At 38.2% G+C, this 24,256-nt stretch overlaps 1 protein-coding gene across 4 annotated transcripts in view; it reads left to right on the top strand.

The window, feature by feature from the left end:
- Positions 1-24,256, top strand: part of MOB2 (MOB kinase activator 2) — a 116,033-nt gene that overhangs the window by 44,134 nt on the left and 47,643 nt on the right. The window contains exon 1 of one of the 4 annotated variants that reach the window (XM_030485177.1): positions 12,015-14,587. The exons of the other annotated variants lie outside the window; for them this stretch is intronic. Within the exon in view, the coding sequence (XP_030341037.1) occupies positions 14,550-14,587 (38 nt within the window). The 5' untranslated portion in view covers positions 12,015-14,549. Of the gene's footprint in view, positions 1-12,014; positions 14,588-24,256 lie in introns of those variants that run through there. 4 annotated transcript variants of the gene reach the window in all.

The following is a 24,256-nucleotide window of genomic DNA, read 5'->3' as shown; positions in this document are numbered from 1 at the left end:
CAGGGGTTCATGTAAGTGAGGCAGGTCTTTTCCTCTTGTAGGAAGGAACGCTTAAATTTGTAGCCTTTGGTACACTAGGGATTTTGAAATAGAAGAGGTTTATAAAAAGACAGAATGATGCCAGCTGGTCTTAAAATTTGTCTTGATGCTGCTGTGTTCGAGTTGTCATGAAGGTGTATGTTACTTCAGCATGGTGGTTGGTGGGGTCTGTTGCAGTCAGGTCAGATGATGTTATGAGTGGACTATGCTGCCCTGAATGATTTTTCTCATATAGTAAAGCCAGTGATCTGGGATGTTTTATTCCTTTAGTGTGCTTCAGTAAGTGTTATAATATTGGAGAACAATATTCTTCCTTTTTGGGTTATGAGGTTGGCATAGTCTTGGTACTCTTCTCTGAATGGAAATGTCAGCTAATCACACCACTCATCTTTTCTTCCTGTAAGAGCCTCTTATATCTCCAAGAGAAAACTTACAGTGAAAATTCTTTGCATTGCATGTTGTGGTTTTTAAGGATAACCAGCCAGATAATGGTGAATGGGTTTGCTTTGTGTGCTGTAAGCATTAAGTTGAAACGAAGTTAATTTTCTTTTCTCAAGATATTTTAAAGAACGTGGTCATGAAGCAGCTCCTTCCTATCAGTGAGGTTTTTTTAATGCACATAATAAATGACTCTTCACAAGATTTCAGGGCTATTATCATCTAAAGAATGCTCTTAGAAGGCCAAGACATTGACTCTAGATAAAGTTAGACTCTATGTATAGCTGAGCTTCCTTCACTTCACTTAATGCTTAAAAAAAATGAAAATAAAAAATGAGAGTACTAACATTTAGTACATATGCCATGTGAAGCTGGTGGTACCATTTCTTATTGCCAGCCTTGGAAGTGGAGTGTGCATTAAGTGCCTGCTAGAACTGAGCAGTAGCAGAACGCCTATTCTGGGTAAGAGGAGATTTGCAGAGCAATTGTTTTATCAGGTACGTGCAGTGGCGGCTGCCTTGGTGAGATCACCGCAGATAGTTTATGGTTTGATTGAAATTCGATGGGGTAATGAGGTCATGATACCTGAGAGTAGAAGGCACAGGTTTGGAATGAGGATCATGTCAAAGTAACAGTAATTTTCAGGTTCCTCATGGTACTTGTTCAGTGAATTAGCCTGTTAGCTTAATGTTTTAATGCAGCGCCCTGGTAGGATTATGTAGCTGAAAGACCATATATCTAACTGACAGAAATCTTAGTCTAGAAATTCTAATTTAAATGTTAATCAATAACTGAGAATTTGAAAAACCATATGAATATTATAAACTTGGAAAAAGTAGATCCTTCCATAGCAAGATCTTTACTTCTGGAAGATGTCTTGGTTTAGTTTCCCTCTAAATTACTCGCTATATCATCACTTACAGTGTGTCAGAAAGGACTGTAATTATTTCAGAGACTTTGCACACAGCTACCATTTGAATCTGTAATTAGGGGAAGTGCAGGTTATCTGTGCTTAGGTTAAATTGTTCTCCAGCTGCGGTATGTATTTCAAACTCCATAGCACAGAGTAGAGCTGTGTAGTGTTGCAAGGTGAAATACCAATTTACGCCTTGAAATGTATCTTGCTCTTGAGGAAGAAATAAATAGTGGATAACATCATCTGTGTGCCAGCTCATTACCTTACATGTGGTTGGTTTTGTTAAAAAAAAAAAAAAAAAATTAAAAAATCCTTAAATGTTTTAGGACTTAAACATTCAGGACGTAAATGTTTAAGCTGGATTCTTTGATAAGTTTAAGAGGAGTGTGACATGTTCTTTTCTTTTGCAAGCTTTCCCAAATGTCATTAGTCCTTTCAGAGAGCAGTAGTTTGCCAGAAAAGGAATTGCAGTAGTTTGTCGGTGTTCAAATGAGTCATCACTGATTCTTTGCTGAAAGTCTTAATTTTTCTTATTGTTCATATCTTATATTGTTGATGTAAATGTCAGGATTTTAGGTTGCTTTTAGGTTGCTTTTGCAGCAGTAACTTCAGCAATTTTGTAACCTTTCTTGGCTTGTAATATAGGTAACTGGAGCACAGTGCAGTATGGCAGCATGGGAAGAGCATACCTTTCTTTAGGTACAAGGAAAGAGCACAGAGTGGTATCGTATAATTCTGAGCCAGGCTTGGAAAAAATCCTGTCTTCTCAAGAAGCTTGTTGAGTTCATGGCAGTGCTTTTCACCTTTCTGTCATGATCAGAAATAAGGAAAAGACCTTTTAAATTGAATCTTTTTGCACTATCTATAGAGAAGGACAAAACAGCTTAAAGATCATGAGACTTAATAGTTTCTAATAAGCTTAGTTAAAACTTACTACAGTTACTTTTCCTCTTCGAGCACTTGCTGTTGTACTTTTGTGGAGTTTGTGAAATTTGTTATAGCAAAATTATGGGATTTCGTTAAAATACCTGCAGGTGAAAGGTGGAATTTCATGTAAAAAGTTTCATGTAAACACACATGCATATGCATTCCTTATAGCACATCATTGCTTTCTGCCTGACCTATAATATGAACTATCTCTTTGTTGTCATGGAATCTCTGCAATAGGAGGGTTGCTGGTCAGTGATACACAAAAGGGAAGCAATTGTTTTTTGTGTGATTGTGCCAAAATATGTGCACTGGGAATGGAAGAGAAGGAAAAGATGGCCTTGAAAGTAAGCTTGATTCTAATGTGTGTGGGGAGAACTTTGTAGTATGTGGACTTGAAATTATCTTGGCTCTGGATTCATAGTGTTTTGTAGGTGCTTGCATAAATTGTTTATCTGGCACTTGCAACTTCAGAGGCAGAGATAAGGCATCTCGCTTGATCATCCAAATTCTTCAGTATATATTACTGCATAAGTGCAGTGTATGAGGAAAACGAAATGCTGTTAAAAATAATGCCGTCAACCTGCAACAAAGCTTTATAAGAACTGTTGTCTGGTATAGAACCAAAACAGGCTTGTGCCCTGGTAGTGATTCACAGAAAATTAAAGAGCCTTAGTTTTTCACCGCTTATGAAGAATAGAGCTTTTTGTCACTTAAACTTCAAATGAGTATGTTTTTAAAGGTTAACAGCAAAAGTACAATGATATCCCTTTCTAGCTTTCCCTGCTCTGAGCTGAGCTTTATCTTATTTTATGGCAACGTAGTAAGTTTTTTGTTTCTAAAACAAGCAGATAATCCATTATTGTAGCAGGATGTGGGGAGTCTGGTGGTACATATCAACAGAGTATAATTTTTCATTGAATGAGGTGTCAGAAGGAAAAACTTGGAGAATAATGATTTTCTGAATGATGATATAGCCTAAGTTTTAAAAAATGAACTGGGTTTCAGCTGTTGTGCAAGTTGAGTTGCAAATAATGTGTGGGGTTAAAGTATGATGTTCATTTGATGCTCTCAATACGGCTGTAAAGAGCTGTTCTGAGAATGCAGCAATTGGTTTAGTATCCATTCTTTTGAATCCCTGGATTGAATTTAATTGGAAATGGAGAGCTCTGCTAACCTTTTTAAGTGCCCCCCCCCCCCCTTTTTTTTTTGATACTACTTTTTCATAGGCCTTTTCAGTTGTGAGATGAGCACCTGAAAAAGTGAAGGATCCTACACTGGTGAGGACCTTGAAGGGTAGGCGTGAAGAATAGTACAATATAAAAGCTAAATACCTTTATATGGGTGCAAATTACAGCTAAGGGGAAAGCTAGATAGGTAGAGGAAGAAATGCCAGGTCTGCTGAAGGCAGACAGGTTTGCAGTTATTGGAGATTTCCTTCTTTCATCACCTGGAACTGAACCCAGCAGTGCACTTTGCCTAGCTTGCTTGTCTAGGCTAGTGCAGAGCAAATTCAATTGTAAAGATGCTCATGTATCCTACTGAAACTGAGAGTTTACAAGCAATATGTGCAACAAGGCTGCTTTAAGGCTAGAAGTCTTTAACTGTTGCATTTTGAAACTTGAGTTGCTTGACATTGCATGCCCAAATTGCTTTAACGTGCATCATTTTGGATATGTACCATGTGGCTAAAATTGCCTTATTACTCTGGTGATATCCTTTAAAAGTTGCTCTGACTATATACTTTTTAAAAATTTAACTGTTGAACTAGAATAGTTCAAGGACAACCTGTACTGTCTTAGCATTTTTATTTTGTTTTACTTCTAGTCGTAACAGGTATAGAAGCCAAATATTATTTATGCTTTTAAATTATGTTTAAATTATTATGACTGCAAAGATACAGCCAGACATATTTTGCTAATTGCTCCTTTACATTATTTTTTTTAAGGTAAATGATATTTACTCACAGTGTAAGTGAATATTAACTTTTCTTGGCAGATAAGCTTGCTCTGTCTCTTTAAACATCTGACAGAAGATGGTGTCAGCTGGATCAGCTGGACAATAGCATAGTGTGAAAATGGCCTATTATAAGCTACTCCAGCTACTGGAGACGTTAAACTCTTAACACCCCCTACTGTTTGACCCTAAGCAATTAGTTTTTGTCCCATTTCACTGACTAAAACTGGAGAATACTCCACACTGCAGAGATGTAAATGGCCTGGCTAATGATGTGACAATTGACCTTTGAAAATCCTGTGCTAATTAGCATAGTCCACAGCACTGTGTAGGCAAGATCACTTTTATTACTGTAGCATAGTAACTTCAAGCAAAATTGCATGAAGTTGGGCTAAAAGTCCAAACTAACTAAATAAGTAAATAACAAGAATAAAAATAATAAAACATTAGATAAATAGTAGATGTTCCAGAATAGCATGTAAGGGGAATCCCCTTCTCAATTTGCTGTGCAAGGTTTCTTTTGCCCTCTTTTGCCCAGGTACTGAGAAACTAAAATTATGTTTAATTATGGCTTTTGAATTAATTCTTCTGAATCATGAATGCAAACTAACAGCTCTGTAATTGTGAACCTAAACATTTATACATCCAAGATTTAGGTTAAATCCCCCCTGTGTGAGTTGAAATTCTATAGAAGAGCATGTGTATAGAAGGAATGGCTCAGACAGGTACCCAGCCTCCTTTGGATAAGTTCCCAATCTCTGTGATTGTAATGCCTGTGTTTCATCCACCACAGTTAGTTAAGCTGTGCTCTAGTGGAAGTATACAGCTAACTAAACAGGAAATTTCACCTGAGCATGAGGAAGAACTACTTTACTGTGAGGGTGACTGAGCATTGGAATAAGTTGCTCAGAGAGGTTGTGGAGTCTTCTTCCCTGGAGACAGTCAAGAGCCATCTGGACACAGTCCTGTGCTATAGGTTGACCCTGCCTGAGCAGGGAGATTGGACTAGATGACCCCCAGTAGTCCCTTTCAGTCTCAACCGTTCTGTGATTCGGTGAAATACAGCTAGTCATGTTAAAACACATGGCTGTAGTCTTGGTATTCTTTTTCAGTCCTGGAAGTAGTACAGATGGAAACATAAAAAAGGGAAGCGTAACACAAGTGCAGCCTTAAGTAAGCAAGCTGGATAAATTGGTAGGAGAGACTGGTTGTGGGGAAAGAGTGGGCTGTATGAGATATGTACCCTTAGATATTCTTGAAGGAAAAAAGAAGTATTTAACTGTCATATGTGCATGTGAAGGTGTATGTGGTGCTAAATTGATGATGGTTAAAAGTCTTTCAGGAACACTCATGAGCCTTTCAAATGAAAGGCTGATATTGCCTGAAAAACATGGTGGTTTTGAGGCAACTCTGACTTATCATATGAAGTTCTGTGACTTCATTAATTTGGCAGTCACTATTTCAAATTTAAACTGAGTCACTTCCTGGTTATTCAGAGTTTTCAGCCAAAACCTGGTTCTCTCATCTAACCTTGTCTTTGCAGCAAGATTAGTCACTCCCCTTAAGTTGGTCTTCTAGGTAATGGCACAGTAAAAGGATAAAAATTCTGGTGCTAACTTAGAAATTCTGCTTTTAAATTGATGGATTGAGTTACTCCATCTTCTGCCAGGAAGAAAATGTTTCATTCCCAAAACAGGATTATTTTGCTTTGTTCTCCCAGGTCACTTTTTGGCTACTGAAGAAGTATATTGCCTTATCTCTGGAAGCATTTAAGATCAGCTTTCTAGGTTAAACGCTTTTAGGATGTAAGACTACATACAGAATGGGATGCATAATATAAGCGAGGAGTTAAGGATTGCCTTGGATTGTAAGGCAGTCATGTAAGCTAGATAGACTACTTCTCAATGGGAGTCTGTAAAACCAGAAACGTGGCCAGGCAGCAGTCATGTAAAGTTTAGACGGAATTTAGTGGCGGGTGTACAATTTTTTCTCATTTGATAATGGTAGAATATAAATTAAGAATCCACTAATTACACATTGCCTACAATGTTGCTTTGTGAGCTGAGCTCCATGTTCAACAAAAATCTTTAGAGAAAGTATGTGTGTACGTGCACAGAAGAGAGAACGAAGGGCAGTTATTCAGAACTAAAATGCAGCTTCTCTCATGTAAGAAGTATTTTGAAAGGCATGAGGCTTAAGCAGTGACGTCTGAATTGAGAGCTGAGGACTTCTGAATTTTGTTATTCTTTCATTTGATGCTTGGCTTTATATAAGTCACTTCAACTCATAAAACTCTAGTCTTTGTATCTGCTAAGTTTCTGGCTGTCCAAATGCTTCTTGAAGTATCATTATTGCCATTTTACACGTTGGGAAAAGGAGATGCCAAAGTAGAAGACATGAGCTATCTAAATGTAGCAGACCTCATTTCTGGCTGTAAAGCATTTAAGTATTGGAGAGTCATTTATATCTACCAGCCATCAGATTTTGGAAGTCCAGTATTCCGGCCTTACTAGATTTTTACTTGATATTCACTGCTGTGCCTTAGCTAATACAATGAAAATGCACAATACAGATGGTACCGTGTGTGTCTTATCTTCAGTAACGTAGAAAGACAGAAACAGCACTGAGTCTTTGATTCTGTTTCCAAACTGTTTCCTTTTATCTGTTCCACTTTATAGCCATTTCCTCCAGGATTTTTCCATTCTAATGACTGTAACAATCCCTGAGATGAGACAGGTTGCAGGGATTTGGGGCTTTTTCCAAAGTGCTGTAAGAATTTCCCAATTTGCTATATAAATGGTAATGTTCTGATGTCCTGAAATACTTTGGCTGGGGTGAAGTATTGTTGCCTTTCTTTGAAGGATGGATGACTGGGGTAATGCCTGGGGTTTGTCCACAAAGACTTTTTTTGTCGAACATTTGGGGTCTTGTAAAAATGCGAGTAACAGCAGCTGAAGTCCAACTTGGCAAGGGCTTATTTAGGATCACCTAGAAGAGCCAGTGTTCAACTGATTTATGTTGCTGCATTTGCTATTGACACACATGATATTTTTCACACTCCATTTAATTTCAGAGAAGCTGTTGCGTTATCTGTGTTAATTTAGAATACTACAGAATAATCTGCAAAAATAATATTGTATTTATGGGTTTTCAGGTAGTTGATTCTCTCCAAAATTTTATCACATAAAGCATGTCTCCTAAGTTAGTCTACCAATGCAGGATGATAATTTTTATGATGAGAATCTATGCTGAAATCTGTTCGGTTATCCACTGTTATCTTTTCGTACCAACCAGTCAGCAACTGACAGATTAGCATAAAGCTTCTGATTATGGTTGTCTTGCTGTACTACATATTTGGCTTTTTAGTCTTTTTTGCTAATCTTTGGTGTTGTGTTGTCCTATGTCTTCCTCCTTTGGCCAAAGCCAACTATATTCCATGGGCGCAGAAGTATTCGTTTGTTTAGATTTGTACTGGATGCTGAATTCCGCAAGTTGATCAGGATTTCCCTTCCTAAGTAAGCATCTTTACGCAGATCTTCCAGACCCATCTAAATTAGGAACTGCAAAAGAACAACTTAAAGGCAGCCAGATTTGTCATCTTTTGCAGGTGTAAATGTTAGACTTCCAAAGTAAATAATCTTCTTAAATTTATAATATTTGGCAGTAAGAATCTGCATTTGCAGTCTGAACTTGGAACTTAAGTGAATTTCTGTTACCCTAATGGAAGAGGAGCAGTGGCAAGGATAGTAATGGTAAGAGATGACTGGATCTTTGAGGACACTGGGGAGGGTGTGCAAGAGCAAGCACATAATCTAGTTTAGAAGGAGATTCAGAGAGTGAGGGCCTGACATTTTTCATTTGTTTCAAATTACAAATATTTTAATGACTGAGTACATAGTTGTATATCTCACTACCTGTTGTACTCACTAACCTATATATAGCATGCGATGTCCCTTATAAAATTTATACTTGTATTACCAAATTGTATTTCCTGATGTGTCTTATTTTTAATTATTTGTTTTGTATTTGACCAAAATGACAGCTCTTTTTTAATATTGTAAGAATTTTTCTTCCTTTCTCTCTGTTAAAGGTTCTGTATAGCAAAAGCTTCACTTGTGACATAACAGCTTTCTGTATTGGAATCTGAGTACTGTTTCATTATTGACAAAACCAATCCGGTTTTAAACTTTTTTTAGTACAAGAATTGTTTGTAGCTTTTAGCACCTTAGTGTGAGGCTACTTAGCTAAATTTAAAAATTAAAAGAAGGAAGAAGCAAGTTGTGCAGTAGGAAATACTTTTTCTTTCTGCTTGTTTTATAGGGATTTGTACGTGCCTGATCGCATGTAGTTGATTTTAGCTAAAGTCTCTTTCTCAGAAATTTCTCTCCTGTTCTCCCTCTGTGGTACTCCCAGACTTCTCCTGGATTGTATCATTAGCTAAATTTTGCAACAGAGACTTTTATACCGACTGGGACTTGTTGGGTGGGGCATTTTGGTAAGTCATACAGTTGTTTCCTGTTCTTGGACTGAAGGGGCAGTGCCTGCTCTAAATTACCTGCTTGCTGCTCTTGCCAAGAACATCAATCTTCTCTTACTATTTATTATGCTACTTTATGAGCCTTCCTTTGAGATGGACGAAGTTTTGGGGGCTGATCTGAATGGGGGTGTTCATGCTCTATGGCCATTTGCCACAGTTATATAAATAACTGTTGTCCACGTGGCTGGTCTTAATGCCCATCTGCGTGAGGCAGGGCAACTTTCACCTCTCACTGAAAAACTTATGTTGCCACAGCACACTTGTTAACCCTGTGTAAGGACCTCGCTCTAACACTGAAACTAATTGTTAAATTCTGTCTAGCTGCCTCTGTTTTTAAAACCTAGAAATCAATTCAGGTAACTTAAAAATAATGCAGTCAAGCACTGTGAAGTGTGATACCAAACTTGATACTTAACTCTTTTGGGCAGCCTTTCCAAAGAGTGATCTGTCCGTGTTCATTAGCTCCAAACCTACCTCCAGGAAACTGCCCATAATGGGGGATCAAAGCAGGCAGTGTGCCAAGGGTTTGTGTTTCAGACAGTTTGGCACACACTGAAAGCTTGGTCTTTCCCATACTAAGCCATGGGCAGATGTCCATTAAGAATGATTAGGCAAAATTTATATAAAGGCGTTGTAAGATGTTGTGTGTGGTTTTTTTCCCCTCCTGCTTTTTCCCCTTCTCCTATCCTCTTACTTGAGAAGTTTTGTGTGGGTGTGTATTTTTTTCTAAATTTATAAACCTCGGCTTTTGCCCTTGTCCGGTAGAGATTGCTCACCCACCCTTTTCCGTTTCCAGGCGGATTGCTTTTCTGTTATTTCAGTTCTCTAACTTTCTCCAACACTGTCCTGTTTTGCTTATTAGGAAGTGCTTGCAATAACCCTTTCAGTGCTGCTGTCATCTTTGCCTTACATCAGGACTGGCTGTTGTATTCATTTAATAAAAATCTTCTCTTAGAAAGCAAATTAAAGACTTCTCATGTATTACAGCTTTCTGGGTTTTTTTTTTACAGGGAATGTGATATGGCTTTCATTTCTGTATTGACCACTCTAGCATTCCTGCACAGGCTTTTTTCTTCTTTTCAATGCTAAGCCAAAACCCCCACTGAAATGGGATTTCTTTACAGCTTTGGCAAAGAAATCTCTTCAGCTCTGAAGCTGAGGCAGCACTATCTTCATGTGTCGAATGAATTAGCAGAATTTGGGGAAAAATATATTTCCAGCTGTGTCTCAGAATAAATTTTCCTGTTCTCCTCCTCCTCTTTTATTGTTTTATTCTCTATACAGCAGTGATTGATATTGACCTGTAAGCTCCTTGTTTCTCTAATATGAGTGTTTAAATTAAGCCTGAATTAGCTGAGTAGTTAATTAGAAGGGAACTTGACTGACCCACTGTTTGGTGCCCTGGGTGACAGATATATGAACTGATACAAAATGCTGTAAGTGTGTAATCAGACCAGTAAAGTAGACGCAAATTTGTTTCTTGTAACAATTCTGTGTTTCATTGATTATCTTGGAATTAACTTGGCCAGCCCCTAAATGCAAGTTATGATGCAAGGCAGTAGAAAACCAGGTAAAGCATTAGGTTAGTGGGTATTTTCTGGAAGAAAGGGAGTAAATTGTTCTCTTCAATAGTGGGACAAATTCAAAAGATTTTTCAAAAATGTTGGAGGGAATGGGTCAAGGATACATGTATAAAATAACCCTAAGTGCTGTAAAAGTAATTTAAACACTTGTGAAAAGCCATGGCTCTGGAAAATAGGGTACATATGGGCACACTGTCTCCTCTCTTTTCTGACCAGATGTGGATAGCTGAGGTTGCTAGTGAGTGTTTCTTTTTAGATGTAGAAAGATGTTTCATTCATATGCAAAACTCTCCCTGGACGAATAATTAAGCTTTGAGTGTACTGTAGGTCTTTCCAAGTAGTAGAGGACTAGCTATTCTCTTCTGTACCCAGCTTTTTTCTAAACATGTACGTTTCCTTATTAAATGGAGATTTATTTTTTTTCTTAGTAGTAATCGAAACAAAGATCTTTTAATACTGTTTTCAAAGCACAAAGTGGCTGGTAGACGGTTGAAAATGGTAAATCATCCATACTAATTTCTGTTATCTAAAGAACTGTACTTTGAGCTAATGTCCAGCTAACTGGGCCAAATAGTCCTGTTGAAATTCCCCTCAGAGCAGTTAGATGAATATTTATCCTAAGAACAAATAATCCATGCTAAGGTTTATGGATTTTGCTTGGGGAAGGGATTAAAGGAGAAGTGGGCTGTCAGAATGCTTTATTTGTCAGAAGGGATCTTAAGGAGACATAAAGATATTTTCCCTCCTCCCATGTGTTTTCACCACAGTAATGATGATTCAGCTTGTGTATGCTCTCTGGAATGCGTACGTGTAGGGAGAAAAGGGCTTCTTTAGGTGCAGCTAACTGAAAATACCATAGGAGATAATGTGTGTACCCTATTGCCTCACCATGGAGTTGCCTACTTCAGTGAGTTTATTTTCATGTTGACTAAAAATAAGGGTGTTTTTATCTTTGTTAACCAAACACATTTCTCAAGAAGACCTCTCTGAAGCAGGAATTCATTGTTTCTGAAGCAGTTGTGTTGGCAAGTAGGCCTTAGCTGTGTTTCTGCGGTAAGTTCTTTTGTCCATGATAGCATTTCGGGATCCCAGCATCAATGTGGCTGGCTCTGGCTCTGATTGGACAGTTTATATTTAGTTGCTGGTTTCCTATAATAGTTTTCAGATGGAGATGTTAAAGAACACATACCCTTGTGCTGCTGTAATCCCTGAAAAGAGGATGGGGGAGTGAAAAAGAAAAAAAAACATTGATGTCTTTTGGCAGAAGTAGAGTTTAGAAAAAAACCAGCAGCTTCTTGCAGCAAGAGAATGCTGAAATTTATTTTTAAGAAATTAGGTAGCCAGTAAAAACAAAATGCTCAAAAATCTGCGGGTACATCGCTTAGATTTTGCATCCAGAAAGGAGCTTAAAAAAGCTGTGGGAAAGTCTGCTTTTTTTAAGTTACAAAACTTGTGATTCTGCAGTTTACAATAGTAGTCAATTGCTATTAAGTAGTAGTCATCAGACACCACTTCATGACCTGTGTTCCATATTGCTGGTGCATTTCCAGTGCAAATTAGTAGATACCCACCCCCCCCAGTGTCATATATGCTTTAATTATACTGTCAGATGCATCTTTTAAGCGAGGCATGATTTATTTCAATGAAAACTGAAGACTTACAAGATTTACTCTGAGCCTGTGTTTAAGACAACCTCTCCACAAATCCTGTCTGTAAGGAAGAGAACTGAGTTCAATTTTTTTGTTTGATTCTGGGTTTGCAGAGCATTTAGAAATGATCTTTACATAAAATGTTTTGGTTTATTAGCTTTAACTATTTTTAATTTTTTAACTTGGTAACCAAATAAATCATCCTCATTTTCTTTGATGAGCTTCCAGGAATGTGCCTCTGCTTTATCCAGCAGGGACCTAACTTTTAGCTTTTTTGTGGCCATAGTGAATCTTCACTTGCTTGAGGGACATGAGGGCCTGACCACAGCAACTGGAAGAATCAGGCCCGGATGCCAGCCAGCACGTTGGCAGGATCTTTGCAAAGCTGATTGAGAAGTTGGTTGAGAAGAAATTGAAGTATGATTTACACACACACACATGTACCCCCATGATGTGTAGAATAACAGCAGAGAGCTGCTACCACTATGGTAGTAATGTATTGTACCTAATTGCAGTCCTGGCCAGTATAACTCATTTTGAGGGGAAAAAAACCTGAAGCGTGCTGAAATCTGGTTTGACTTGAGTTAGTTTGCCTCCTGTGGTTACACAGCACAATTTTCATTTCTTCCGTGGGAGGCAAATCATAGAAAGCTAGGGATGAGACACAGCTATAGGAGGCCATCTATTCAGTCCTCAGCTCTGGAGCAATATCATTTCAAAGGCCTGCAATCATGTAGACTCTGTAATCTATTCCTGTACTTAAAAACAAACAAACAAAACCCTAAAACAAAAAAAATCTAATACCGACCTGGTTTGTTTCTTAGTTAATTCAAGTCCCTTTGTGATGGAGAGAGCAGAAAGAATATTTTGTTTCCTTTCTCTTTACAGCAGTTTCTACATTCTTGGCAGGTATTATCTTGTTTTCCTCCCTCGTTTTTCTCATCTGTGAGATAGATAATATTCTTCTTGGTGCTCTCTGGGCTCCAGCTAAATGAAGACATCTGTCTTCAACTAGGGTGCCAAGGGTTGGGCACGGTACTCCAGATGAGGCTTGAAAGATGCTGAGAATTGCTTTCTGTCTTGCAGATGTAGCATATTTGTACCGCTCAGTCTTGCTGCCTTTTACAACAGTACAATGTTGTTGATTTCTGCAGCCTGTAACTCATTGTGACCCTTTTTTCTCTCAACGCTTGTGATCTAATCAGTCCTTAGATAGGTATACTTGGTTACATCTAACTGAATAATCTCAGGCACCTAGAAAGAAATAAAGCAATTCTCCTATTTTTAGGCTGGTTAACTTAAATTTTCAGATGACAGCTCTGAAAGAACAATGCAAAGATGGGATCAAGATGAAATTCAGCTTGACAAACGTATTGTCTTTAGATATTTGGACCGTTAAAATACAGAATAATGTTGTACTCAGGCTAGAGTTCTGTGGGACCGTACCCATGGCTTCCCTTTGTTTAAGTAGTGAATATTTAATCTTTGTATTCGGCTAATGTGCAGTTTTCCCATTATGCCAGAGCAGTTTCACCTAGGCCACAAGTGACAGCCAGCCATTTCAACATTCATAGTTAAAAATGTTTTTCGTGTGATTTATTACTTGAGTCAGTGCTTATTTGCTCAGACAGTAAATGATCAACAATTATCTGGAGCAATTTTTGCTTTGTGTGGTAGATTCACCCCTCTGGTCCAGGCAGTAAGCTGTGCAGCTGTTTAGTTCACATCTATCAGGGAATGGTAGGGTGAACAGAAAGGAAGGAAAACAGCCTCATCAGAGACAGTGCAATCGTGTGATTTATGCGGGGCAGCCTGCCCAGGACTGGACTGCTGCAGGATATTTTTCTCTGCACTGTTCGAGCGTGACTTTAGATCTGCTTGTTTTTAACTTTATACAGGGAAAATAAACCTCTTAACCACTAGCTGTGTGCCCCTTTCCACATGTGTAGTTTCCAGCTTGATATTAGGGCGAGAAAAAACCACAAGGTCTGAGTATTTGTTATTTAGGGCTTGTTGTTTAGTTGCCTTGTGCTCTGAGAGTAGTGCTGACTACTTGATAGTCACAGCAAGGCTCGTGAGGAGGAGGGAATAGATCTGAAGCTGCTTTCAGACTAATTGGAAGAAGAGCAGCTCGCCAATAAAATAGCTTTCTACAAGATTTATTCTTGCACATGCAGGGAGTGGTTAAGGTATTTTATAAAAACCCCTTCTCCATGAATTTTTGCTGCTTTTCCTTGGTGGGCAGCAAGGATTTTGTCAGAAGCGTGTTGGGGAGATTTTACACCTCCAGACTCTTGTTTGGCTGCAGGCGGTTTCCTCTGGGTTTCCTGCTAAGTGGCTCTGGTGGCGGTTTTGCATTGTTCCTCACTGATGACTCAGAGAAACAGGAAAGAGATCCCCTGGTGAACAAAAAGCACAACCACCAAACAGGTGCCTGTATTCTGGTCTAGCAGAGGACAAACCACCTCATTCTGGATTTTTTCCTAAGATTGTTATCTGCAAGTATGAGACTCAAGAGGAATGGTTCATACACGCTGAATGGGTAAGAGCGAGCCTGCATCCTCTTTTGAATCCTCACAATTAAAACCACGTGAAAACGGAAGCCTTTATTTTTCTTTCTAGTGATGGGGTACATGAAATAATGACCAAATCTTTTGTCTCAAAAAGAGCAGCGGATCTCAGCATATGAAATATGCAGCTTATTCAGCTTGCTTTCTTCTGCATTTTCTTAGGTTTGCTTTTAAAGGGTAAGCATTTTGTGGGGGTAGGTTAGAGTTGCCTGTGTGTTAAATTGAGGTGGATCTGCTCACTAAAACTAGCAAAGCATTAGGAACTGTGTGATTCCCGAAGAGATGCCTGTAGTAATTAGTTTCAGCATTTATCAGCAAACATCCCATGCTTTTGATATGAACAAGAGCTCAATTCCTTAAATGTGATGCTCCCCGATAGGGAATACAAATGATTTTACATTTTGTCAGTCTAAAAAATAAGTTTAGTTTCAAATACTTAAAACTTCTCTGACCTACTTTACTAGTTTTGTGGGTTTGAAAATACTGGTTTTGTGGGGGTTTGTGTTGTTCCCCCCCTCCCTTCTTTTATTAAAGAAATATTTTTCTTTAATAATATGAGAGGATTATTAAATCCTCTCAGTAACAGAAAACATACCATTACTGGAAATAAGATAACTAGCTATATATTCCTTGTTTAAGGAATATTTTTGTAAAATTGAAAATAGGGAATTTTCAGGTGACAGTATTTTATTTATTTTTTATAATTGCATTTGATTTTACTAAAGCAGATTCTTCTATATCTTCACATGATGGAAGTTTTATTTCTCAGCACAGCATACCTGAACCAGAGATGACTTGTATTTCCACGGTGCTGCGTTAACCGTTCATTAGTACCTGGCAGGTGACTTGACAAATGAAGAAAGTTGTCTCGCAATGTCATTTTACTTTGCTGCTGCTTTTAACCTTCTGTAATGAATAAGCATTGTGATCAGTGCTTGATGGTCTTAGTGCTTCATGGCTTAGTGCTTCATTCCTGAAAAGCCCAGATATGTAGAGTACAAGTGTGCAGACTAACCCCAAACTGCCTAGCTGCTTTAAACTGATGGTCCATTGTGCACCCGATTGGCAGTCTCTGCATAAGAGAAGCAAATAGCAGAGCAAGCAGATCAGATGGGAAGGACTTTGGCAGTGTTGTTCAGATCGTCTGCATCATTTTTGCCTACACTGGCTTGCACAGTGCCACTTGGAAGGGTCCTTTGCTTTGCCAACATATGTTTAAATTTGGGTGGTGTTTGTTTTGTTTTTTTGTTTTTTTTAAATTTGATTTGGATTAGGTTTTTAAAGGCAAACTAGATGGATGCTAACATCTTCCTGCCTTATCCTTAGGGGTTTTTTTTATAACTGTGATATAAGTTCCATTATCTGACTGCATGCAAAATCAGACATAATTGAAAGTTACCATCTTACATATTTGGTTTTAAGTTGTAAGATAAGTTTGTCAGTCAGTGGGATTGAGTTTGTAGTAGATGGAGGTTAAGAATATATTAGCATTAACTTCGGTTCTCTTTCAGAGCTTTTTGACCCTTTGAGAGATTAATTTAGAGAGTCAATTAAGAAATGATGCTAAAATGCAAAATGTAATGGATACTGCTTATGTTAAAGAACGTTTTTATTTTAGTTGCGGGAAGCACAGTCTTTAATTGATTTGAGGTTTATTAAAAATGAATGCATGGGATAGAGAACTTCAGAGAAATAAGCTGTGCAAGATCACCCTGTGCATCTGTTCTGCCATGTTCTAACTTGCGAGATGCTGTATAATAATTCTAAGGAATTTCAGTTGTTGTGGCCCAGTGCATACCTGGCATTACATTTTACAGCAAGCATTTAACTGGAAGTGTTGTGTTACAGTGAGTAGAACCAGTGGCATCCAGATGCTTGCATGGAAAAGAAGCTTCAACTGTGAGTTTGTGGGAGACTCCAATATTATCTGATTCTAACATGCTGATGTGCTTTGCTCTATTAAACAACAGATGCTGAGGAGTGAATTTATCTAATTAAAGAAATTCCTTTTATGTTTATCTCTTCCCTAGATGGTTTAATAATGCAAGGTAATGGAAAAAGAGCTTCAAGTATGTTTTCCTGTTTAGCCTAAACTTCTGGCATGTCAGCAGAAAGGCTTGTTTTGATCTTTAGAGGTTTTTGTTTGGGACAGCATGTTCCACTTGACAGGTGGAGCAGCGCCCTGTTGTGCAGGTCAGTTGAGGAAGGGGGAGCTTATTGGGGTGAAATGTTGTAGGGCAAATACAAATGCGGCTGCAGCAGGTACGCGCACATGGCAGGGACGCAGCTCTTTGCAGTGTAGTGCATGAATTCTGTCTGCCTGACTTCTTTTTTTTTTTTTTAATAAAAGTGGGTGGTTTATAGAACCAAATGTGCGTACCTCAAAATAATCAGTGTGTTCAGAGATGTAAGTGCAGAGTATGGTGATAAACTCTCTTGAGTATACTCCAAATCAGACAAGGCAGTCTAACTAAGGCACACTAAATATTTAATAATGTTACAAGTTAAAAGGTTGTGCATCAAGAGCAATAGGAGAGGAATCTTTACATCAAAGGTCGCTTTGCGCCTTCCTACTGTGTTGAATCTTATTTTGTAAACTGGAGCTACTGAACTTTCAGTAAATTCACATTAAAAGGTATAACTTAAAATTTGTGAGGGAGAACAAGAATTCTGTTTAAACCCTCAACTTCTGAAAGTGCAACTTCTACTTATGTACTGTATCCAGATCATCTTAAAAAGTAAATAAACCATGCCTAAATCTTTAAGTTCTCACATATTGATTAATCAAGCTCTAGATGGTGTTCTTTTTTTAGGTGATTCTGGTATCTTGGATGAGGCAACTAAAAAGAGTGATTGCAGAAGCCCAATCTCTAGAATACAGAGTTATGTGAACACCCTTACATCTTTTGCAAAAAGATGCTAACTTTTCCTATTGATAGTTCTGACTTTGACACTTACAGATATTTGATCCAGTTTTAAGGAAAGTCTTGATTCTTGCTTTTAATTTTGCTTGTAAGCAAGGAACTGTAGCAAAAGCCATCACAATTAGTTTTTTCCTTGGTATGATTTGGTCAGGCTCTGATTGCACTTAGAAACCCATAAAGGGGGAGAAGGACTGCAAGAGGAGCGAAGATAGGTTTGAAAATGTTTTCAAACATAATACCAGCAAAAATCTCCCTCTGCCTAGCCTTTCTCCTGTTCTACTGTAAAGCAGTTGGTACTAGTATAAGAGCTGTACAAATATAAACTATAAACACAACTAAAATCCAGAGTTTCACTTAGAAACAGTGATTTACAGGTATTCTTTTGGCAGGTCTCACTGGGTATGGGCATATTTGCTCTTGCTTTTTGAAGTGGGTAATAGTGACACGTTTGTGGAGACAGAGGGATTTGGTGCTGAGATTTGTCAGAGGATACGGAGTTAGGAGACCTACCTTATCTTGCGAAGCTGAGGTAGAAATCTTACCTGCCAGCATCTCTTTGACAATGTTGTTAAGTCAGCTTTGCTGTTATGTGCTCACCCAGAGTGCGATTATATTTCTTTGCATTGCAAAGTTTCTTTTTATAAATGATCTCTTTTGAAGGTCACTTTAACTTGGGAGATATCTCTTTATTTTTGCTTGGCGCTGTGTTTATTGACAGTGAAAAATGCACTGGCACTGTAATCTTTTCAGCATTATTTTCTTTACTCTTTGCAAATGTGTCTGTGGTTTTGTGTTTTGGGGGGGTTTTTTGGTTTGTTTTTTTTTGTTTTTTTGGTGTCTTCTCTTGTCCTTTTAGCATTTGGAGTTAGTGTAAGACTTTGCACGCTGGTAAGGTGTCAAATATTAGACATGTTTATTAGACATCTATTTCCTCTTTTTCTTTTAATGACTTAAGGAAGGGTGTAAATCCAAAGCATGCATTTCACAAGATATGACCTCAACGCACACAAAACAAATATGCAGCTTGAACTTTGGTGGTGTGATCCAAGCTTCCTGTGACTTTTAGAATCATAATGTATGGGCCTATGCATTCCTATAACCTTTGTAGTGGTGTGGATCTGTGCCTGTGCTGGTTTACCTTCACAATGGACATGCCCACTGTAGGAAAGCTTTGCTGCAGTGTTAAGTAGTTTGTGCAATTACAGAAGTGAAGAGCTCTTTTGGACAGCTGGCAACTTGCTGACCTTGCTTCAAATATCATAGTTTACTTAGTAGACTGTTTATCAGTATAAAATTGCACCCGAATTGGGGTTTCTGATGACCCCGGTCAGTGAGCCACATGATGCCTCATTGCTCTCTTCTGCTTGGCATGGCAATTTTGACAAGGCCATGAGGCCTACGCTTGGTCTGCAGTGTTTTCTGAATCAGTGCAGACCTGAACTAAACCTGAACTAAAATTCAAGTTTAGAAACTTGACAGCTATCTGAAGATGACTTAAAACTAAGCAATGACCTCTGCAACTCCTGCATAGTGGCCATCCCAAACTCATGGTAATGGAAACTGAACAGCATGTACAAGAGGTTATTTATTGAAACAGATATGTAGCACAAGGTAAAATGTTTAAATGTTAATTATTTTTTATCTTATCATTGTTACCGTACCTGACTTTGCACTGCTGAGTAACTGCTGCATGGCATGTTTTCCTGGGACACTTTTAAGCGCCAAAGGAACATAGCTAGATCATGCGTTCCGAAATCTGGCAGGGATGAAAGCTCTGAAAATGCATTTTGCAGCCAGCATCTCAGTCAGTGCCTGTGCTGCTGAGGAGCACTTGCTCAGTCATGAAAAGTTTGCATTTACCTTGTGGTATTGGTGTTTCAACTGAGAATTTGAACAGTTTGACATCTCCCTTCTCCTGCTCAGTGTTGCCCTGGGCCCTTCTGAAAATGCTCTTTGAGTTGTGCTCTGCACAGAGATATTTTTGTTTTTTTTTTTTCTTACTTCTTTCTGCATTAATCTCAGGACTATGTGTACATGAAGGCATTTACATATGTTCAAAGGCAGAAGTAACTGATGCCTTGAAATAATTCGAATTGGATGGGGATAAAATACTTAGGAACATCTTAATGATTAGTTGGAGGTTGAGCAGACTCTGATAAATATTGTTGGCCCTGTGATCTGTTTCGTCTGCTCCAAGCCACTGCTTTAAACTAATGACTGTTGATTTTGAGCCAAGCACTGAAATTGAAAAATAACTTATTTTTCTTGTGTGCTTCCATCTTGTACTGATGCAAAGCAAGCCAAGGAGAATAAGTTCTATCTTGTTTGTTTTGCCCAAAAAAGTAGAAATCGGAAAAAGCATAGTAAGCCTGCTTCAGAAGGCTTTTTTAGAATGCATTGTTGCAACTGCAGGAAAACTAGCATTAAAGGATGTGACAAACAGCTTGTGAAAGCTTGTTGAAATAGCTCATCTGGCAGACAGAATAGTATGAACACCCAAATACCTTATCTGAGGAGAAGCAGCTGTTTGAACTGCTTTACAGTCCTCCCAAATTACCACATCCCTATCACATGAAAAAAGGGAAAAATCTAAGGGTAGCAATAGAGACTGTTATCCTTGGAAAGCATAGCACAGATTTATCAGATTAAGGCCAAAAATGTAGATTATCCACTTCAGTTTTTGTTGGATTGGGAATCCAGTTTTGGAGAGTCTTCTTTTAGAATGCTTTATAGTGTCAAAAAATGTAAGCCAAGATGCAACACCAGCACTGCTGACTGAACTCTGCCTGACTTGAGGTGATCTTAGTACTTTTTGGTCAGCTCTAGCCTTTTGTGCTCATTTTAACTTAGTTACAGGTTTGCTTTTCCTTTTTCTGAAGCTGACAGTGATTTTTCATTCATGTTGCAGTTACAAAGTGAGGTGGCTTCTCAGGTGTCATTAAAATGTCCCTTATTTTGTTATTTTTTGGAGGAGGGTTACTGCAGTGTGTGCAGGGGTGACAGAAAGGACTGCTGGCTGTTGCTGAGCACTGCTATGTGCTCTATGCCTTGGAAGTTCATGAGTGCAGGTTCTGGTTACTGTACTCCCAGTGCTCTGCCTAAGACACCCTCCCCCCCTTACCTTACTGTTGGCTCTCTTGTAGGAACTCTGTGGAGCCATCAAAACCTGGAGAAGCAGAGTGATGTGAATACAAGGGTCTTGAAAGCAAGCAGCAGGGCTGACAGTGGTCTCCTTGTCACTGTCTGGTGACAATAACTTACCATCTGCAGCGATTCTGTGACATTTTGGTGTTATTTATGTCCTGTTGCTGTCCTGCTACTGTCCACCTTATATGAGAAGGTTACAGTATGTTTGCCAAGCGGAGGGAGATGGAAATATGGTTCAAAATACTGAACCACTTCTAGAATTGCAATTCCAAATCTTTTGAGTTAATGTTCACTTTCAGGAATGGCATTTCTTTTATAGAGATTGTGGGTATTATTTTTGTAACTGTTGTCCTCTATATTCAGCCTGGCTATTCTGGTAGCACTTGTCCTACAACACAAGATCTCACATGTGTTTTCTTTGGGATTTTTTTGCATGTGTGAGCATTCGACAGTAGTTTAAGTATTGTTATATTCATTAACAATGTATGAATAAAGATTTAAACTGTAAGCCTTATATAGGGAAAGTATTGTAAATGTAATGCTTCCAAATAGGAGATTTCATTAGATCTCACTCTCTGAGTCATTGTTGTTATATTAATAGAGCTTTTCCCAAATATGGATTTGGAAATTGGCCTTCTTAATGGTCAGTGCTGCAGATGATGTACAAAAAATAAGTATTTACATGAAATATCAAATGGCTTTTGGGGGGTAACCTCTTGATCAGCCAGTTACTCAGATCAATTGAGTATATAGTGTAGAGTAATCTTATAATACAGTTCTGAAACTGTAGTACTTTATGCCAGATGATATTTTAGTTGGAAAAATCTTTCTTGTTTTCATGTGAAAAAGTGGTTAAGAAATAAAAATCTCAGGCTGTGATATAGAAAGATGCTCATTTCAATATATACTTTTAAAACTGGCCTGATCACTTAGTTTCCTAGCTTTTGGAAGTATTTAAATCAAAGAATAACCTACAGGAATATATGGTCATTCTCATAGGTTATCTTTGTGCAGCTAACAGTAACTCTTCACACATACTAGAAGTAGAGACCTGATGTTGCAGGTCTTTTGTGTTTGTGTGTGTGTGCGTGTGTATGCTTCTCTCCCTCTTACTGTTTTTCTTCTCCCCCCATAGTGTTGTGTATACTTACTGGAAATGTCTCACCTCTTGGTACAAAAGAACGTTGTGGCACAAATTCAAGAAAACTGTTATCCTTGCTCTCATACAGAATCTCAGGCAGTGATAAATGCTCATATTAGGATTTGAGTATTACAAAGATGTTGTTTCATTAACAACCTGGGGCCAGAACAGGGAGCAACAAATCACTTTTTTTGGCACCTTCTGTGCTATCTCCCTCCCTCCAACTAAACTGTTTTGTAAAGTATGTAGTGTGGTCAGGGCTTATAATGAAGGTGGTACATATGCAGGGTAAGAAGTGTCCGTGAAAAGTAGCCATATAATTTTTGTTGTACACCAGAACTATGAACATCTCAATTTATAGCTCATTAATAAAAATTAGGGGCAGTAAATTAACTGTCAACTTTTACACCAGTTACTGTGAATTAGAAATTCAGTAGCTTGATATGTGATGGACAGTTTAATTCTACTTCTTTCCCCTAAGATCTGAGTACTAGAGCTTTTTAGTGGGATATTATTGTGAAAGCATAATGAACAAATGTATTAAATATAGTCATTTTAAAAGCATTTTTTCAGTGAATTCAAGATTTTTGTTAAAACAGAATGGGAGCTTATTTTCTTCCCTTACCTGCTGTCAAACCATACCTACAATAATGATGATGTAAATGGAGGTTTCTTTTCTCATAGCTGTATTGAGGGGACTTGTGATTATGGTCCGCTCTAATGCTAAGAAAGAAAAGTAAAGCAAAACCTGTTAATTATTTTTATTTTTATTTTTTTAATATTCCATTCCCAAAGCTCTGCCCTGCCAGTGATGCAGGATGAACCATCACTTTTCGTAGTGCTGCTAGCTCCGCTAAAAGGAAGTGTGAGTTCTTTAACTTACTCTATGTGGGAGAGAACAGCAGCAAATGCCAATGGATGCTAAAGATAACGAAACATCGTGCATTGGCAGGAAAGATCCTAACGCTGCATGTTAGGTGGCTGACAGCACCACACTGCATTTTATATGCATGTCAGGTTTTATTCGCTTGGGAGCTTTATTTCATGGCAGTCATGCAGCTATATGACTCAAAGGTGTTGAACTTATTCTTTCTGAAGACAAGTCTTTGCTTTCCCAGTCACTCTTAATTATGAGGATAGTCTTGATAGAGTAACAAGGCACTTTTCTGAAGGGAATTTAATAATTTTTTTCATTATAATTTGTTTTCATGGAGCTTGTTAGGGGATTTTTGTAATTAGTGACGGCTCACAGAACGCTCTGAAGAGGGACTACATTGACTACATGTATTTAAATATTTTCATGGGGTTAAATGCTGTGTTTTGTAATATCCTCAGGACTCTCACTGCACTTAAGATTATGACCCCCCCCTCCCCCCGAAAGACTGTTCAGTCTGGCCTCAGCAAGCACAAATTAACGTAGTGAAAGAAATCAGATTATTTTTTTCAGGTTCATTCCATTCACTAAAATATCTTGATTTCTCAGTGGTTGGAACATGGCTTTTTGAGAGAGATTGAGTCCTGTCCAGTTTAGCACTTCAGTACTAAGCAGTTTGGATGTTAGGTACTTCCAGTGAAGGTGGATTAAGTACCAAACTTAGCGTGTGTAGCAATCAAGTTATCATAGGATTTTCCTTGGGTAGCTCATACACAGGTAGCTTCAAACCAGCATCTTATGGTTTTTTTTTTTCTGGAGAGCCTTCCTTCTGTTCATGCTAATTCTTTCCCTGTTACTAGTTTTTAATATATGTTTCTGGAATACATATGATCAACAAGATGATCTGTCCTTCTAGACACACACGTTGCAGTTACCAAGTGACTGACTTTCCTAGAAAACCCACATACTTTTTTGTCCTAATGATTTCTTTTTTCCCCTGAGCTAACGACAGTATTGCTACTAGCGGTTTCTGAGGTGGAGGTGGAGAACTTTTCGTGTGCTCTGGGGAGCTAATCTGCACTTGAAACAGTATAGTCTCATTTATAAAATAGGGATAAAAATGTCTAGCCACTTTATAAGGCGCTTAAGAACTAATTAACTTGTACAGTTATTTTAAAAGGGCTTATTTCTTCGCATTTGTTGCCTTTATGTAAAGGTAAATGAAGACTGCAAGGGTCTAGCCACCTGAAAACTCACGTAAAAATAACTGATTTTTACATTTATAGGTAAGTCTGCATGAAATATAAATACATTTGAAAACAGCAGCACCAGGGTGAGTAAACATTAGTAAGCCCAGCCATCCTGTCGCTTACCTTAGAATAATTACTGGTCTGCATTTGAAGAACAAATCTTAATGTTGCCAAACTCCACCTTTTTCCTGCCCAGTCTGTATGTGGGAGAGCCTTTATAAGAATCTGTTTCCTGTTTCCCAGACAAGGGAGGGGGAAAAATGTGTTTTCTCCTTGTTCTGAAAAACAAAAGACAGGCAGTGACT

Source organism: Strigops habroptila, chromosome 4 (genome assembly GCF_004027225.2).
Source record: "Strigops habroptila isolate Jane chromosome 4, bStrHab1.2.pri, whole genome shotgun sequence".
Taxonomy (NCBI): Eukaryota; Metazoa; Chordata; class Aves; order Psittaciformes; family Psittacidae; genus Strigops; species Strigops habroptila.
This window is presented reverse-complemented; position numbering and strand designations above follow the sequence as displayed.